Source organism: Bos javanicus, chromosome 13 (assembly GCF_032452875.1).
Source record: "Bos javanicus breed banteng chromosome 13, ARS-OSU_banteng_1.0, whole genome shotgun sequence".
Classification (NCBI taxonomy): domain Eukaryota; kingdom Metazoa; phylum Chordata; class Mammalia; order Artiodactyla; family Bovidae; genus Bos; species Bos javanicus.
The window spans coordinates 22,207,856-22,225,900 of record NC_083880.1 but is presented as its reverse complement, the minus strand read 5'-3'; the positions used below and the strand labels follow the sequence as shown (position 1 = coordinate 22,225,900).

The 18,045-nt window shown below is 39.0% G+C and overlaps 1 protein-coding gene across 8 annotated transcripts in view; it reads left to right on the top strand.

Moving 5' to 3' along the window:
* The window catches only part of NEBL (nebulette), a 378,681-nt gene that overhangs the window by 310,705 nt on the left and 49,931 nt on the right, over positions 1–18,045 (top strand). For 6 of the 8 annotated variants that reach the window (XM_061435956.1, XM_061435958.1, XM_061435954.1 and 3 more), the window contains 4 exons: positions 2,217–2,327; positions 5,130–5,240; positions 12,213–12,323; positions 12,491–12,601. The exons of the other annotated variants lie outside the window; for them this stretch is intronic. In XM_061435956.1, the coding sequence (XP_061291940.1) occupies positions 2,217–2,327; positions 5,130–5,240; positions 12,213–12,323; positions 12,491–12,601 (444 nt within the window). The remainder of the gene's footprint in view (positions 1–2,216; positions 2,328–5,129; positions 5,241–12,212; positions 12,324–12,490; positions 12,602–18,045) is intronic. 8 annotated transcript variants of the gene reach the window in all.

Sequence of the window (18,045 nt, the reverse complement as noted above, 5' to 3'; positions counted from 1 at the left end):
TCGCATTTAACCACTCGTAGAAATTTAATGTGATTCACTGTTGCAATGTATGCTGGGCTGAAGTAGGCATATCATGGAAGAGAATTCTTGCTACCCTATCTCTTCTCACTTCTAGTTCCTATAAAATTTTTTGAAGTTAAAGGCTGACCACGTGACAACTTCCTGCTATTATTGTCTTCTATTTAAATAATATGCACTATTTACATGAATTTTTAAAAAGAGAGTCTTTTTATTATTTACATACAAATGAAAATGTGAGATCTATTTTGAGAATTGTAAATGACTTTAATATGTTATTACCATTTTCTTTTATTTTTCTCTGTGAATGAATCTTATTTTAGACTCATTGATTTAGAAGGTATGCATCAGTATAAGAAAAAAGTCCAGAGACTATGATTAAAAATCTTTTAATTAAGTTACTGATACTGATATCTAATTTTAAAAAGAGACTCATGACTTAATGAAATTGTGACTTTGTTTTTTTTTTCCTTAAATTTTATTTTTATTTATTTATACTTTATGTGTAAGCATTTAGCTTCAAATTGTCTTTGCATTCTTTAAGGTTTTTGCATTTCTGTTGTCATATAATGTATCTTTTTATACTTAATTTGATTCCCTCAATTGTCCTCGACACTGGTATAGCAAGTATTTTTATTTTCATTTTGTCCATGTGAAAATCAAGGCTCAGTTACTTAAAGTCCTCTTGAAGGTCACAAGACCAACAAGTGAAAAGAATCCAGATCATTTGACTCCAGGGCTCTTTCCAAAATTACGTGCAGGTCATTACAATGTCTCGTAGGCTATTAGTTAAGCAGAGGACCAGCTAATTTAATTAAACTGGACAAAGAGAAACTAACATCAAATGAACCCTAGAATTAACTAGAATGTGATTTCTTATCCTTAAAGGAAGTTTCATCTGACAAGTTAGTCATAAAGGCAACTTAGCTGAATTGGATTAGGATAGACATTGTTTTCATAATTCAATTAGTAAGAAGACAGAAATTCATTAGCACAAACAAAAAACCCCATATTATATGTACAGATTAAAGACATTTGGATCTACTTAAAATATGTTAAAATGGGTGAAATTCAGACCATATATTATCAATCTGTAGGAAATTATTTGATTTTACAAATCTTTGAATAAAATGGAAACAAAAAATTGGCTACATCAGTCCTTTTGATTTTGTAATTTTTCATTCTTTTCCAATTATGTTCTTTTAATGATTCATATTTTATAGACAGCTTTCAAAGAAATACTTCAAGTAATTAGTAAGAAGCATGCATTCTTTTTTTTTTTTTGCACATTTTTAATTTTTAATGTCAAGCTTAAAGAAAAGTTCCAAAAATAATACAAATAATATCCATATAACCTCTGCCCAGATTTTTCACTTGTTCTTATCATTTCACCCCATTTCTTTATTATTTGTCTGCTCCCCACCCAAAAAGTTTTTTTCTAAACTCTTGGAAGGCCTGCTGCAGATATCATGGTTTTTATTCCCATGAAGTATCCCACATACTTCAGTACATATTTCTGAATTTCCTAAGAATAGGGATATTCGGTTAATAACTGTAATAGTACAGTTGTCTTCAGTAATTTAACATGGATAAAATACTTTTATTAAATCTACTGTCTGTATTCTAATACTGTTAACTGACCCTCAGTGTCCTTTTTAGCACTTTTTCCTTCTAGTACAAGATCTAGTCCAGGATCAGATATTGCATTTCATTGTCATGTTGATGAAGCATGCATTCTTAAGACCTTCCTTACCATTTAAATGGAAGAGGGGATGGGGAGGGAGATGGTGGGGAGGGAGGTTCAAAAGAGAGGGGGTATATGTATAGCTGTGGCTGATTCATGTTGAGGTTTGACAGAAAACAGCAAAATTTTGTAAAGCAATTATCCTTTAATAAAAAATAAATAAATTAAAAAAAAAGGGAAGATATCTTTTAAAAATATGGCTCCAATATGGTACCAAAACATGTGGGAAGACAGGATAAAAGAAAAAAGATTGATAGTATTGGAAACTCCACAACCATGACTAAAAAAGAAAATGAAGTATCTGTAGGAAATAAAGAGCATGAATGCTCAGAAATCTGGTTCATTCCTTTCTAGAAATATTTTCTTTCTGTGGTCTCTGGAAACACATGTAAAACAGTATATAAATTAAAGAGTTTCCCAGTAAATTTCAAACAGTAATATTCTTGTTTCATAGAAAGAATATAAAAAGGATTTGGAAAATGAAATAAAAGGGAAAGGAATGGAGCTTAATTCCGAAGTACTTGATATTCAAAGAGCAAAACGAGCATCTGAAATGACTAGTGAGGTGAGTTCATTTATTTAACGATTGAGAATATATGAATTTTCAGCTGATTTCCTTGTCTGTAAGTCTTTCTCAGAGATTATACAGTTGACCTTTGGACAACATGGACTTAAACTGTGCAGGTAGGTCCACTTATACATACTTTCAATTGTAAATTCTGCAGTCCTCCACAGTCCATGATTGGTTGAATCTGTGAATGCTGAGGAACCTCTCATGTGGAGGGCTGACGACAGTAATAGGGGAATTAAGCCTCTTGTTTGTGTGTTCAGTTCAGTCGCTCAGTCGTGTCCGACTCTTTGCGACCCCATGAATCGCAGCACGCCAGGCCTCCCTGTCCATCACCAACTCCCGGAGTTCACTCAGACTCATGTCCTTCGAGTCAGTGATGCCATCCAGCCATCTCATCCTCTGTTGTCCCCTTCTCCTCCTGCCCCCAATCCCTCCCAGCATCAGAGTCTTTTCTAATGAGTAAACTCTTCGCATGAAGTGACCAAAGTTAACTGTATAGAAATATTGTGCAGCTTTTATGTGTAAGATGGTAATAAGCAGTTATGTTCTAGTAATCTTTTTGCAGTCAATGCATTTTTTAAAAAGATGATGCTCACCATCTCCTGTCTATGTAGTATGAGAAAAATGAACATTTCCTTATTTTAGAAAAAATTCTATATACTTAACCAAAATAATTGAATAAGATTTAATGTCATCTTTTAAACTAGTGAAAGGCAGATTAGGAAGGTGGTCTGTTAGTAACTACAGTTTAAAAGTTCACATGCTCACTGGCTGTCCCAGTCCTTGGCTAGCTGCTGAGTCCACTTAAACCTCTTTATAAAATGAAAGTGGCTGTTACTCACTGTACATGAATTTTTAAGAATGAAGTGCCTCTGAAGTGCTGTAAGTCCTTTAATCCTTGTGTTATCTCATTACTTTGGTAGCAAATAATGACACTGTCTTTGAGGAGAGTCTCACTGACTTTAACAGTGAAGAAATCTAAGACTTTATCCACATGTCAATAAACCACGGTAATGATAATGATGATCACAATAATGATGTTGATGTGATTGTATTAGTCAGGTTGCAAATGATATAAACCCAAGTCAAACCTGATTAAGAAACTGTTTTGGTTTAAGAACAAAGAAATCTGAGGGTCACATTCAGGTTGGAATTTGAATGCTGTCCCTTTTCCTTCATCTCTCTCTTCTGTTATCTTCACTCTTGCTTTGCTCTTGACAGGCTGTTTCTATATGATGGCACCTCTTCATGACAGTCATGTCTGACTCTTTGTGACCCTATGGACTATATAGTCTGTGGAATTCTTCAGACCAGAATACTGGAGTGGGTAGCCTTTCCCTTCTCCAGGGGATCTTACCAACCCAGAGATCGAACCCAGGTTCCCTGCCTTGCAGGTGGATTCTTTACCAGCTGAGCCACAAGGGAAGCCCAAGAATACTGGAGTGGGTACCCTATCCTTTCTCCAGTGGATCTTTCTGGCTCAGGAGTTGAACCAGGGTCTCCTGCAGGCAGATTTTTTACCAACTGGGCTATCAGGGAAGCCCCCTGTTCATGACAGGATAACTTATATCTGTGGCCACTAATTCCAGTAGGAAGTGAGCATCTGTTTGCTTACAATACGACTAAGGTCTAAGGATTGAGTCTTACTGAATCACCTTTGTCTTGTGCCCAGACTCAACCCAGTCATTCTCTCTGGAGTCAGAGGAATGTCATGTGCTGATGATCTAGTATGGGTCTCACGGTCACCATTGTTCAGTTTACTTTTTAGCAGTTTAATGGTGTTTTTAAGTATAAATTATTCTAAATTGATATGTGTTTTTTAAAGATTTATATTCATCTTTGGCTTGTGTTTTTTACATAAAGGAAATATTAAAAGCATTTTAGTGGAATTAAAAATATATGTAGGAAAAATCACACTCACCCCAGAACAACCCACCCAGAGTTGATGGATTGAGAGAGATTAGAGGCAATTCCTTACGGGAAATTGTGGAACTTTTTGCCAGAAGAGTCAGAAACAACACTGTCCACTGTGATGTCTTTGACTAACATTGTCATCACACTTATCTATAGCAGTAATTTTCTATAAATTTTTTTCTGTTGTGGGTAATATATCTATCTAGTAACATTCAGAGTTCAGTTTTGTAAATTACTTATCAATAATACTTGGGAAAGGTTTTTTGAACTCTCAGTGGCAGAGTTCATCCAAAGAGAGTTGATGGCAAGACAGTGGCAGGAACACCAATAAACCAGGCCTTCGGATGTGGATATAGGAGTAAAAAACTGGAAAAAAGCTATCAGTTACTGAAAACCCACTCTGTTCTGGGCAGTAGGCTACATGTAGTCTCCATGATCCTCACAGTGATCCTGCACAGAGGAACTATAATCCTCATTTTGCAGATGAGTAAACCAGAAATGTGAAGAGACAGTCCCAGTATCACACACGTGGCCACGAGTGCTCTTACCTCAAAGTCAGTCTTCTTTCTAAAACATCAACTCAGTTAAACTTGCCTTCCGATCCTTCTGGCCCCAAGACAGTTTCAGTGAAGATTGTCACCTGGCAATTGCCTTTATATAGCAAAAGTCTTGAGAGTGTATAAACTCTTCTTTAGTGAGGACAGTGAATATAGTTCTAAGCAGTTCAGAAAATTTAGGTCTAGGTTGATCATTCATAGTACAAAGTAAGCTCTGTTTTCTTCTTTAAAAAAAAACATGTTTAGCCATTTTTGATATCATTGAATTCAAATATGTCTTTGTCCCCTCAGTGTCTGAGTATTGCAAAATATTGCTTTTTTATAGAAAGAATACAAGAAAGACCTGGAATCAGAAATTAAAGGGAAGGGAATGCAAGTTGGCGCTGACACCCTTGGAATTCAGCATGCCAAAAGAGCTTCTGAGATGGCGAGTGAGGTGAGTATTGAGACTGAGTGAGGTGGACCTTGAGGCTCCTGTTTTGGAACTTGACAAATCATAATAACAAATGGAGTAATACATGGACTTTTTCAAAGCTTTCTGTGACTAGTCTAACAGTTTGGAATGGAAACCATTCGCAATCATCATGCTTACTGGAAAAATTTACTGTTTCTGCTTTGCTCATTAACTTCAAGAATGTCAAAGAAAACTTGGAGAAGGGCATTTTAATACAACACACAGATACAGACATGGATACAGTTTTTTACTTTATCCCATAATACAAGTTTCATGTTAATTTTACTCTATGATTAATATTTTCATATCATTTTTTTTGAGGGTGGATCATGTGCTACTTGGCGCATTTCATTTCCAGCTATGTGAGCAGAACTTGAAAATCACACACTGAGATTGTAACATGAAAATGATGCTATTTTTGTTTGGTTGGTTGTGTGTTCTCAAAATATGCTCTGTTGACCTCAACAGTGTGTCTGAAATTTCTGTAGAATCAGCATTTTGTGTTGAAGTTCATTCATCTAAAACCATTTCTTCTTCATGTAATACATGAACAACAGGATATTGAAGTTTTGTCTTAGGTGCTATGATGTGATAGATATAAAATAACAAAGTTGTAGGAGTCAGATCTTATATGTATTCTTCGAATGAAATAGCCCAGAATCAGTTCTACATCTCTTGAACTCCCCCAGAAATTTTGAAAATATAGAAGGGCCACTGGAGCAGAGAGTGTGTGGGAAGAGATGACTTAGAAGAAACACGTGTAAAGCGAAAGTTGGGGTGCAGGCTAAGGGGTACAGCTCCCGTACCTTAAGGCTGGCTGGGGTTGAGGCTCCAGTAGCGCTACTCTGAGAGCTACAATGTGACATTTGCAGTTAGGCAGAGCTGGCTTAGGACTGACTCCCACCCAGGGAATCTGGAGGCTAAGTAGCTGAATACCTACCAGGGGAATTACTGCTGTGCTGAGATCTGCCTCCATCCCCAGGGTTAGATACTGGCCAGGGGAGTGGAATGGTGATAACTTTGTTTCAGATATAGAAACAAGGGATGGCCTAGAATTCTTGACCAAAAGGGATTCCATCTAGAAATGGTGGGAGTGGGGTGGAAGGGTGCATGCTGAATAGAGACTTGAAAACCTTCTGCCCCTAATCCTACCCCTAATTCTGTCATCCTCCTGAGAGATAGCCATTGTTAGGAATTTTCTGTAGAGCCTTTCAGATATCTTTTTCTGTGTATATAGATAACTATACATTTGTGCACAAGGAACTGAAAAAAACCTTAAATAAATACAATGTAGTTTGTCCTTGCTTTTCTCACTGAATATCATGGACCCTTTTCCATGTTCAGTTCAGTTCAGTTCAGATCAGTTGCTCAGTCGTGTCTGACTCTTTGTGACCCCATGGACTGCAGCACGCTAGGCCTTCCTGTCCATCACCAACTCCCAGAGTTTACTCAAACTTTTGTCCATTTAGTCGGTGATACCATCTAACCATCTAATCCTCTGTCGTCCCCTTCTCCCCCACCTTCAATCTTTCCCAGCATCAGGGTCTTTTCAAATGAGTCAGTTCTTTGCATCAGGTGGCCAAAGTATTGGAGTTTCAGCTTCAGCATCAGCCCTTGCAAAGAATATTCAGGACTGGTTTCCTTCAGGATGGACTGGTTGGATCTCCTTGCAGTCCAAGGGACTCTCAAGAGTCTTCTCCAACACAACAGTTCAAAAGAATCGATTCTTCAGTGCTCAGTTTTCTTCACAGTCCAACTCTCACATCCATACATGACCAGTGGAAGAACTATAGTTTTGAATAGACGGACCTTTGTTGGCAAAGTAATGTCTCTGCTTTTTAATATGTCTAGGTTGGTCATAACTTTTCTTCCAAGGAGCAAGTGTCTTTTAATTTCATGGCTGCAGTCACCATCTTCAGTGATTTTGGAGCCCAGAAAAATAAAGTCTGACACTGTTTCCCCATCTGTTTGCCATGAAGTGATAGGACTGGATGCCATGACCTTAGTTTTATGGATGTTGAGTTTTAAGGAAACTTTTACACTCCTCTTTCACTTTCATCAAAAGGCTCTTTAGTTCTTCTTCACTTTCTGCCATAAGGGTGGTGTCATCTGCATATCTGAGGTTATTGATATTTCTCCCAGCAATCTTGCTTCCAGCTTGTGCTTCTTCCAGCCCAGCGTTTCTCATGATGTACTCTGCATAGAAGTTAAATAAGCAGGGTGACAATATACAGCCTTGATGTACTTCTTTCCCAATTTGGAACCAGTCTGTTGTACCATGTCCAGTTTTTACTGTTGCTTCTTGATCTGCATATAGATTTCTCAGGAGGAAAGGTCAGGTGGTCTGAAATTCCCATCTCTTTCAGAATTTTCCACAGTTTGTTGTAATCCACACTGTCAAAGGCTTTGGCATAGTCAATAAAGCAGAAGTAGATGCTTTTCTGGAACTCTCTTGCTTTTTCAGTGATCCAATGGATGTTGGCAATTTGGTCTATGGTTCCTCTGCCTTTTCTAAATCCAGCTTGAGCATCTGGAAGTTCATGGTTCACATATTGCTGAAGCCTGGCTTGGAGAATTTTGAGCATTACTTTACTAGCGTGTGAGATGAGTGCAATTGTGCAGTAGTTTGAGCATTCTTTGGCATTGCCTTTCTTTGGGATTGGAATGAAAACTGACCTTTTCCAGTCCTGTGGCCACTGCTGAGTTTTCCAAATTTGCTGGCATATTGAGTGCAGCACTTTCACAGCATCATCTTTTAGGATTTGAAATAGTTCAACTGGAATTCCATCACCTCCCCTAGCTTTTTTCGTAGGGATACTTCCTAAGGCCCCATTGACTTTGCATTCCCAGATGTCTGGCTCTAGGTCAGTTATCACACTGTCGTGATTATCTGGGTTATGAAGATCTTTTTGATATAGTTCTACTGTATATTCTTGCCACCTCTTCTTAATATCTTCTGCTTCTGCTTCTTAATATCTCTTTTCCATGTTACTTCATATAATTCTACCTCATTGTTTTAGAAAAATTATGTTCTGTAACATGGATATAAATATGCAACCATTTGCCTTTAATGTCCTGTAGGGATTCCCTGGTGGCTCAGAGGGTAAAGCATCTGCCTGTGATGTGGAAGACCCAGGTTCGATCCCTGAGTCAGGAAGATTCCCTGGAGAAGGAAATGGCAACCCACTGCAGTATTCTTGCCTGGAGAATCCCATGGACAGAGGAGCCTGATGGGCTACAGTCCATGGGGTCGCAAAGAGTCAGACACGACTGAGCAACTACACTTACACTTAGGCATTACCACATGTCAATGACACTTAAATGTATTATAACAGGGATTCTACATAACCTACTGAAAATCCTCATTTTTCCCTTAGATCTGCTTCCTTCTTTCACCCCTTTCTTTGCAAGTGGTATCAGTGAAATCCCAGAAGTTACTTTGGTTACTATTGTCAGCAAGTTTTATTGACTCCACAACCATAATGATTTCCTAGATCCATCTACCTCTCCCCACTTTTGTCCAAGCCACAATCTCTATCTCCTGGATCATTGCAGTAGCTTTCTAAACAAGATTCTTCTTCCAACATTGACCTCATTCTCTACCCAGAAGCCAGAACAATCCTTGAAGGGTTAAGTTTTCTGATTTCTCCCACTGAAAACTCTCCAGTGGTTTCCAGTCTGTGCAGTATGGGCACCATACTCCTTGCTCTGGTATGGTGCCATGCTCTCCCTCCTGCTTATTCTCAACCCCTGTACCGTTCTTCCCTTGCTCATCATATTCTAGTCTTAAAGGCTCCAGGCTGGCTGCACCTCCACAAGTTTTACAGTCTCTGTAAAGCTCTGTTTCTTCCTGAAAGTCCTTCCCTTGTCTTTGCATGGCTGGCTCTTTCTTGTCCTTCCTTTCTTAGATTTATTAGTATTTCCTTATGGTCACCTCCTTGGGCTTCTGAGTAACTGACTATCTAGCAACTATCAAATCACTACTTATATTTTCCATTATTTTTGTTATTATGAAGAGAGTGCAATATCCAGTATTTGTTCAAGGTCCTGGATTTGACTATGGGGGCGGGATGAGGAATTTGGAGCTGGAGAAGAGTCTTCAAAATCATCCTCATGGGACTGAACTTGAAGCCAAAAGAAAGTGTACTTTCTCAGGAGAAAACAATGTGGAAAGAACAGAAATTTTGCATTTCACACTTTGACCTAAGAATCTTCTATGACATATTCCTTTTATGACAAGTTGAAGTGTTGCATGTTTCCTTAGAATGATAATACATTAGTTTATTCAGAGATACATTGATTGAAATGTCTTTGTATACCTTGGGATTGTATTTAGTTGACACTTGAACAACACGGGACATTAATTCCCATATAACTTATGGTCTGCTCTCTATATCCATGGTTTCTCCACACCCACAGGTTCAACCAACCACAGACCATGTAGTGCTGTAGTAGTTACTGTTGAAAATATCACCACACACGTGCAGCCGCACAGTTCAAACCCATGAATCTATGATCAAGACTCAAACTTTGTTCAAGACTCAAACTCACTAGGAAAATGGTGCATTTTGGTTATTGAGAACCCAAAGGAAAAACAGGCCTTGAAGAGTCAGCTGTGCTGTGGCCCAGACCAATTCTGGTGATGCCGTATCGTTGTCATCCACAGTCTCATTTGCATATAATTATAGCTATGTTGCATTTTGCTCAAATGATGGTTCTCAAGTCCTTTTCAACTAGACTTCAGGACTTTGCAATAGTTCAGCTTTTGTTTTTTCAAGTAAAGTAAATGTGCTATATTGTTACACAGATGACCTCTCACAGTTCGACTTTCCTGGTGGGCTTGACCATGTGACTTGCATTAAAAAATCTGACTCAGGCTCTTGGAACATAGATGTCATCATGTTTTTCTTTTAAGTTTTTCTAAGTTGTAAGATATTTTATTATGCATCAATATTAGCTGATGTGACTAGAGTCCATGTAGTCTATTTATGTGCTTTTGAATGCTTTTAGATTTGAAAATTCATATTGGAAATATTAAATGGCATATTTATACCATGGAATTTTGGTGATAATCTATGATCAGTACCTCAGTTTGTACATATATTGTCTTTCAAATGAAGTGTTTTGCTTTTGGGCCTTAGCTAAAAACAGAGCTTTTTACAGGCATAGTGATAATTTAATATTATTAGTTTGAAAGTTAAACATTTTTACCTGAATGTTTAACTTTTTTATTATTTCACTTCAGGAAAGTAAAACTGAGACTGTAAGTCAGTGCAAATAGGCAGATTTATGGGTAGCAGACTTATGGGTAGATAGTAAATACCATTTCTCTAGATTGAAATTTTTGTTTACAACTTCTCTAAATTTACAACATCACAAATAAGCAAAACAAAATTTATTTTATAGCATGGAATCACAAATCTTGGGTATGTCAGCATAATAGGAAGTAATTGTTTTTGAAGAAATTTAATAGGATATAGTCAGTAGTTTCCTTTTAATATAATTTTCATTGAAGAATAACATTCATACATATAAATGTTCAATTATAGGAATAAGAATAATCAGTAGCTTTAAAATGTGACAAGAGTGTCTTAAGACAATTGTGTCTATGTAATCATGACATTTTATAGGTAACAGATAATCCAGCTCAAAAAAGCAGATAATTTTTATTGTTCTTGTGACCCAGCAGTAGAGGAATTCTTGGGCATGGCTTAATCTAGGACTGACTTACACAGTGTGATTTCTGTTTTAGCTTCTGACTTTCTCTTCTGGGGCAGGCTTTCTTCTCCCATTTGCAGGGAGGCGCATGGCAGCTCCCAGGGCTGCAAACTTCTTCATTCATGTCCAGAAGAAAGAAAAGTCTCCTGATACATTGTGTGGAAAGAGAAACGTTCCTTTCCTTAAATGTACCAATCATGAAGGGCCAGGGGTGGGGTGTAACGATTTTCTTCAGCCGAGTAGGGTCCTTGCACTGGGGCCAGTCTCAGCCAAGGTGGAGAGCTTAGAACAGGAAGCAGCGAGTTGCCCAGTGACAAATCAAGGAGCGAATGAAGGAAAAACAGGAGTAAGGTTCCAGGAGGCAACCAGCAATTACTCACTACAGAATGAGATACGACAATTTTTTAAAATCAATAAATATTTAATTAAATGTTTTCAAAGTATAACATTTTGTCAACTAGTCAATAGCAATGTAACACATGTATTATAAAGTTACATATATATTATCTTCCATAACAGATAAAATTATACTTTAATATAGTCTATTTACTATGGATTGGGGCTTTTGCCAGTAAAGATGAGAATATACCAATGGCCGATAAGCACATGAAAGGATGCTCAGCATCATTACCATCAGTGAAATGCAAAAGAAAGCCACAGTGATGTATTACTTCACAGCCACTAAAAGGCTAGGATAAAAAAACATAGATTTTAACAAGTGTTAGTGAAGTTGTAGAGAAATCAGAACCCTTCTTGTGTATTGCTGCTAGGATTGTAAGACTGAATAGCCACTTTGGAAAACAGTTTAGCAGTTCCTCAAAAGGCTAAACAGTTACCATATGACCCAGCAATTTCATTTCTAGGTTATATACTCAAGAGAAATGAACACTTATGTAATGTGACATTTTTACACTCACATTTTATTGATATTCATCAAGTTATATATTAACCAATATTTTATCACTTTATTGAAATATAAAATATTTTCCTTCACCTCCCTGTGTTTTCTTTCTTAAGTCACGTTAGTAGAAAAAAAGCTGCCTGAGTCCTTGTGGTCATTCCAAGTTGTGTTCTGCCACAAATTAAGTCTTTGTCATTTCCTAGAAAAAAAGAAGTGAATTTACATCCAGTTTATTTCTAAAAGCCATGATCTTGACATCAAAAATGACATCAAGTTTTCCAACGCAGATTTTCAAATTATTGTAAGGCCCTAATTTCAGGTTTTATTTTCTGCAGAAAGATTATAAAAGAGATCTGGAGACTGAAATTAGAGGGAAAGGCATGCAGGTGAGCACAGACACTCTCGATATCCAGAGAGCCAAGAAAGCATCTGAAATGGCCAGCCAGGTAAGAAACTAACAGGACACGAAGTTTAAAACAAACACATCAAATTGTATACAGAAGAAATATAAATGGTGTTTCCACATGTGTGACATTGAGATTCAAACATGTAAATATCTGCATTGCTATGGAAAGCTATGCAAAACTCTGAAGACTGTTTTCTGTTCTTTTAGAAAGAATATAAGAAAGACTTAGAAAATGAAATTAAAGGGAAAGGAATGCAGGTGAGCATGGATATCCCGGATATGCTTCGAGCCAAGAGGGCATCTGAAATCTATAGCCAGGTTGGTAGAGAATAAAGATGCTCAGGATAATATATTCTAATATCCCAGCACCTTCTGCTCTGTGTGTCTTTATGATTTGTGCCTTTTTGAGGGGTTTCTATTCAAAGTCAATGCACTCTATTATAAAGTAACCACTAACCAAACTTGATTTTGTCAATAATGAAAGGGACAACTGCTGTAGATTCATCTCAACAAAACTTATTGAGCATCAGAGCATCCCTATTAGATCCCTCTGTTTTGAGTCCAAGGACATTTTGACCTTTTTATTTCCATTTTTTTATTCCATTGTGAACTTGGCTCTAATGCTTATCCTGCAAAAAATACAAAGAATTTTCTTTTATCTACTTCATCATGCATATTTTAATTTAAATAAACAACTTAAACTAAGAATAAGTTAAACTGTACAAAGTATAAGGTGAAATTGAAGATTAAGATTAACTAAAATTTAATGTAAGATCTAAGTTTTGTTGATAAAATTTAATTTGCCAAGTATATCTGTGACAAATCTGCCAGAAAACTGGATATAAGAGAAATAATGACCACACAGGAAAGTATATAATGGAAGAAAAAAGTTATTGATAAAATCTGATTTGGGCAAAGTTATTCGTTAGGGAATAATTTATTTGCTATAATATTTGTTATAAAAAGAATGAATCCCAATGGAAAAGTAGTATGCTGCTGCTGCTATATCACTTCAGTTGTGTCTGACTCTGTGTGACCCCAAAGATGGCAGCCCACCAGGCTCTCCCGTCCCTGGGATTCTCCAGGCAAGAATACTGGAGTGGGTTGCCATTTCCTTCTCCAATGCATGAAAGTGAAAAGTGAAAGTGAAGTCGCTCAGTCGTGTCTGACTCTGTGTGACCCCATAGACGGCAGCCCACCAGGCTCCCCCATCCCTGGGATTCTCCAGGCAAGAATTCTGGAGTGGGTTGCCAGTTCCTCCTCCAATGCATGAAAGTGAAAAGTGAAAGTGAAGTCGCTCAGTCGTGTCTGACCCTCAGTGACCCCATGGACCGCAGCCTTCCAGGCTCCTCCGTCCATGGGATTTTCCAGGCAAGAGTACTGGAGTGGGGTGCCATTGACTTCTCCGGGAAAAGTAGTATAGGGGAATGAAAAAAAAATAAGATAATGAAGAAATTGGATTTGGCTAATGGGATTTATGTTGAAATAATTTTTAACAAAATTTGACCAAATTTGTCAAAATTCTGACTAACAAGCAAGGAATTGAAACATCCACTGGTTCAAAATTAAAGTGTCACAGAACTCAGGTTCAGGGGCTAGTCACGCAAGGATTCAATATTGAGAGACAAGTGTGAGTAAAAGGAAAGATAGCTTTGCTGAGGAGGCCAGCAATCCTAGGGAGAAGGTGTACTCATGTCCCAAAGAACCAACTATCCCCTGCTATCAGGGGCAAGAGTTTTTATAGGGGAAGTTTAGGGGTGTATAGGCAAAGGGAGTTGGTGATGGACAGGGAAGCCTGGTGTGCTGCAGTCCATGGGGTTGCAAAGAGTCGAACACAACTGAGCAACTGAACTGAGGCAAAGGGAGGGGGGCTGTGAGCGGAAAAGAGTCAGACAGTCGTCTTGAAATTGATCATGTGGTGGTCTAATCAGTGTCATCTTGATTGTTTTAAGTGCAATTAATCTTCAGTTCCAAGATTGGTTTGTTCCCATTTCCTTGAGTCCAGTTCTCAAAATTGTGGCAGCTTATGTCATGGCGATAGTCTGTTTCATCGTGTAGTTAGCTTCTTCCACCTGGTGGAGGTTTCAGCATTTACAAAACAGCTCAAAGGATATGGCTGAAAATATTCTCTGTAGCTCTTCAGGAAGAACTAAAGGTCCTTGACTTTGTTTAATGATTAAATTTTATTTGGCCTTGTTTCCTTGCTTTCCTTTGTTTCCATATTTCTAAATTCTCTGATGAAATTTATTCTCTGACTAAAGTTTCTATAGACAAGAGATAGGTGGAGGTAATGGGGGAGTGGAGTCTCTCCTGGGAAGTCCCCATGGGGTCCTGCTCCATTTAAAGGGTATCATGATGCCAGAATTAAGTATTTATCCAAGGAACTGCCTGCTTCTCAGCCTTCTTCAGTGACAGAGCAGATGGGATGGTCCTGAAGTGTGTTCATCTGTCCTCAGTGTCTCATGATGGCACTGAACTTGGAGAAGTTGACACTAGTTGTATCAGCTAAACTAAAAATCTAACTTCTTAAAACGGGCATATTGCCATTTGATTCAGTGGAGAAAAGTTGGCAAACTCATTCATACATTCAGCAGATACTTCTTGAACACCCATTTACATGCAAAATTAGACTTGGATTTTTGGCTTTGGGGAACTACTAGGTAATCTAATTATCAAATAATCATGCAAATATAGTATGACAAATTATGATATGTCCTCAGTTCAGTTCAGTTCAGTTCAGTCGCTCAGTCGTGTCTGACTCTTTGCGACCCCATGAATCGCAGCACGCCAAGCCTCCCTGTCCATCACCAACTCCCAGGGTTCACTCAGACTCACGTCCATCGAGTCAGTGATGCCATCCAGCCATCTCATCCTCTGTCGTCCCTTCTCCTCCTGCCCCCAGTCCCTCCCAGCATCAGAGTCTTTATCAATGAGTCAACTCTTTGCATGATGTGGCCAAAGTACTGGAGTTTCAGCTTCAGCATCATTCCCTCCAAAGAAATCCCAGGGCTGATCTTCAGAATGGACTGGTTGGATCTCCTTGCAGTCCAAGGGACTCTCAAGAGTCTTCCCCAACACCACAGTTCAAAAGCATAAATTCTTTGGCTCTCAGCCTTCTTCACAGTCCAACACTCACATCCATACATGACCACAGGAAAAACCACAGCTTTGACTAGATGGACCTTTGTTGGCAAAGTAATGTCTCTGCTTTTGAATATGCTATCTAGGTTGGTCATACCAGAAAGTATAGATAACAAAAGTAAACCCTTCCCATAGGAAGTAGTGCCTGAGTTGTTAGAATTCCTGCTTTAATTTAACAGTGTTGATTTTGTGAGTGTGATATGAGGGTACATCTGATTTTAAAGAACTTTAGTTATTTGAGATACAAGGGAATGTTTAAAAGGGTTTAACGATGCTGTGGTGCGTTTCAATGTGAACAATATTCTCCTTCCTTAACAAGCAGCAGTATGCCATGCAGTTACCTTCACTGACTTTGGAACCAGAGTGGCTGGGTTTAAATCCTGGTTCTGACACTTAGCTAGTGCCTCAGTTTCCCCAAGAGTGGATAATAATACCTGCTTGTGGGGTTATCTTTCTCCGATCTTCTAGGAGGTATCTATCATTCAGGAGGTAGCCATTCTGGACTCCAGAATGTCTTGCCTTCCCTGTCATGCTGTCCAAAGGTTGGGGCTGGAAGCTCCTGTGACTCAGTAGGGCCTTCACTAGCACTGCTTCCTTTTTACTGCACTGCTGGAGTTGCTTTCCTGTTTCTCCACTGCTGGAAAGCCTTCCTTGCCCTGCCCTCAGGTCTTGGGCAGTGCCAAGCCTCCCAGGAGCTCCAGGATTGTATTTCACAAAGGAAAATGCTGGAGGCTTAGGTGTGGGGTCAAGAGCTACAAAGGGTGCAGCCTTGCAGACCAGAGCCTGTCCCTCCACTTTGGCCTCTGGCCACTCTGTTCCCCATCCCAACCCTAGGACCCCGCAACACTGCCTGCCCTTGGCCCACCACGACTTCCTTGCACCCTTCCCTCTCCTTGTTATTGACAACCTTCCCCAAGTTTTGGAACCCAAAACCCCTGAGCTCCTGCACCCCGCCACCCCTTGCCTCTGGTGCGAGCTGAAGCTGAAATACCAGACCACCTGACCTGCCTCCAGAGAAATCTATATGCAGGTCAAGAAGCAACAGTTAGAACTGGACATGGAACAACAGACTGGTTCCAAATCAGGAAAGGAGTATGTCAAGGCTGTATATTGTCACCCTGCTTATTTAACTTATATGCAGAGTACATCATGAGAAATGTCGGGCTGGATGAAGCACAAGCTGGAATCAAGATTGCCGGGAGAAATATCAATAACCTCAAATATGCAGATGACACCACCCTTATGGCAGAAAGTGAAGAAGAACTAAAGAGCCTCTTGATGAAAATGAAAGAGGGGAGTGAAAAAGTTGCCTTAAAACTCAACATTCAGAAAACTAAGATCATGACATCCAGTCCCATCACTTCATGGCAAATAGATGGGGAAACAGTGGAAACAGTGACAGACTTTATTTTTGGGGCTCCAAAATCACTGCAGATGGTGACTGCAGCCATGAAATTAAAAGATGCTTACTCCTTGGAAGGAAAGTTATGACCAACCTAGATAGCATATTCAAAAGCAGAGACATTACTTTGCCAACAAAGATCTGTCTAGTCAAGGCTCTTGTTTTTCCAGTGGTCATGTATGGATGTGAGAGTTGAACTATAAAGAAAACTGAGTGCCGAAGAATTGATGCTTTTGAACTGTTGTGTTGGAAAACACTCTTGAGAATCCCTTGGACTGCAAGGAGATCAAGCCAGTCCATCCTAAAGGAAATCAGTCCTGAATATTCATTGAAAGGACTGATGCTGAAGCTGAAACTCCAGTACTTTGGCCACCTGATGTGAAGAGTTCACTCATTTGAAAAGACCCTGATGCTGGGAAAGATTGAAGGCAGGAGGAGAAGGGGACAACAGAGAATGAGATGATTCGATGGCACCACCAACTCAATAGACATGAGTTTGAGTAAACTATGGGAGTTGGTGATGGACAGGGAGGCCTGGCGTGCTACAGTCCACGGGGTTGCAAAGAGTCGGACACGACTGAGCGACTGAAAACTGAACTGAACTGAACTACTATGTAAATGCTGGCACTAGTAGAAGGTATTGCCTAGGATATATCTGAGCTCATAGTAGTACATTTAGTAGCAAAAGGAAAATTGATATTTTTATCTCTAGCACAAAATACTAGTACCTTTTCCTTAGTCAGATGTATCTTTATCTGAAGTAGGAAGCAAAGTATAAATCTAGAAGCATGAAGACAAGTAAGCAAAGAGAGTCAGGTTACTGGTAGGAGTTATAAGGGCTATTTTAAACAGGAACTGGAACTGCTCATAAGAGAGTGGGTTCTAGGCTTAGGACTCATAGAGGTCAGGCTGTCCCAGGGTGTTTGAATAGTCTTGAGTGGGGACCATTGCCTGAGAGAAGGTGAATGTTTTCCTAGACTGTTTGCTTACCCCTTTTGCATATGCTGTTTATTTTTACTGTTGCATAAATACGTCATAGAGCTGGACAAGACTGAGTGACTGAGCACACACACACAAACACATCAACAACTGATTTGAATCCTAAGGTACAATGTAGAGCAAGTGGGCTTCCCTTGTGGCTCAACTGGTAAAGAATCCACCTGCAATGCGGTAGACCTGGTTCGATCCCTGGGTTGGGAAGATGCCCTGGAGAAGGGAA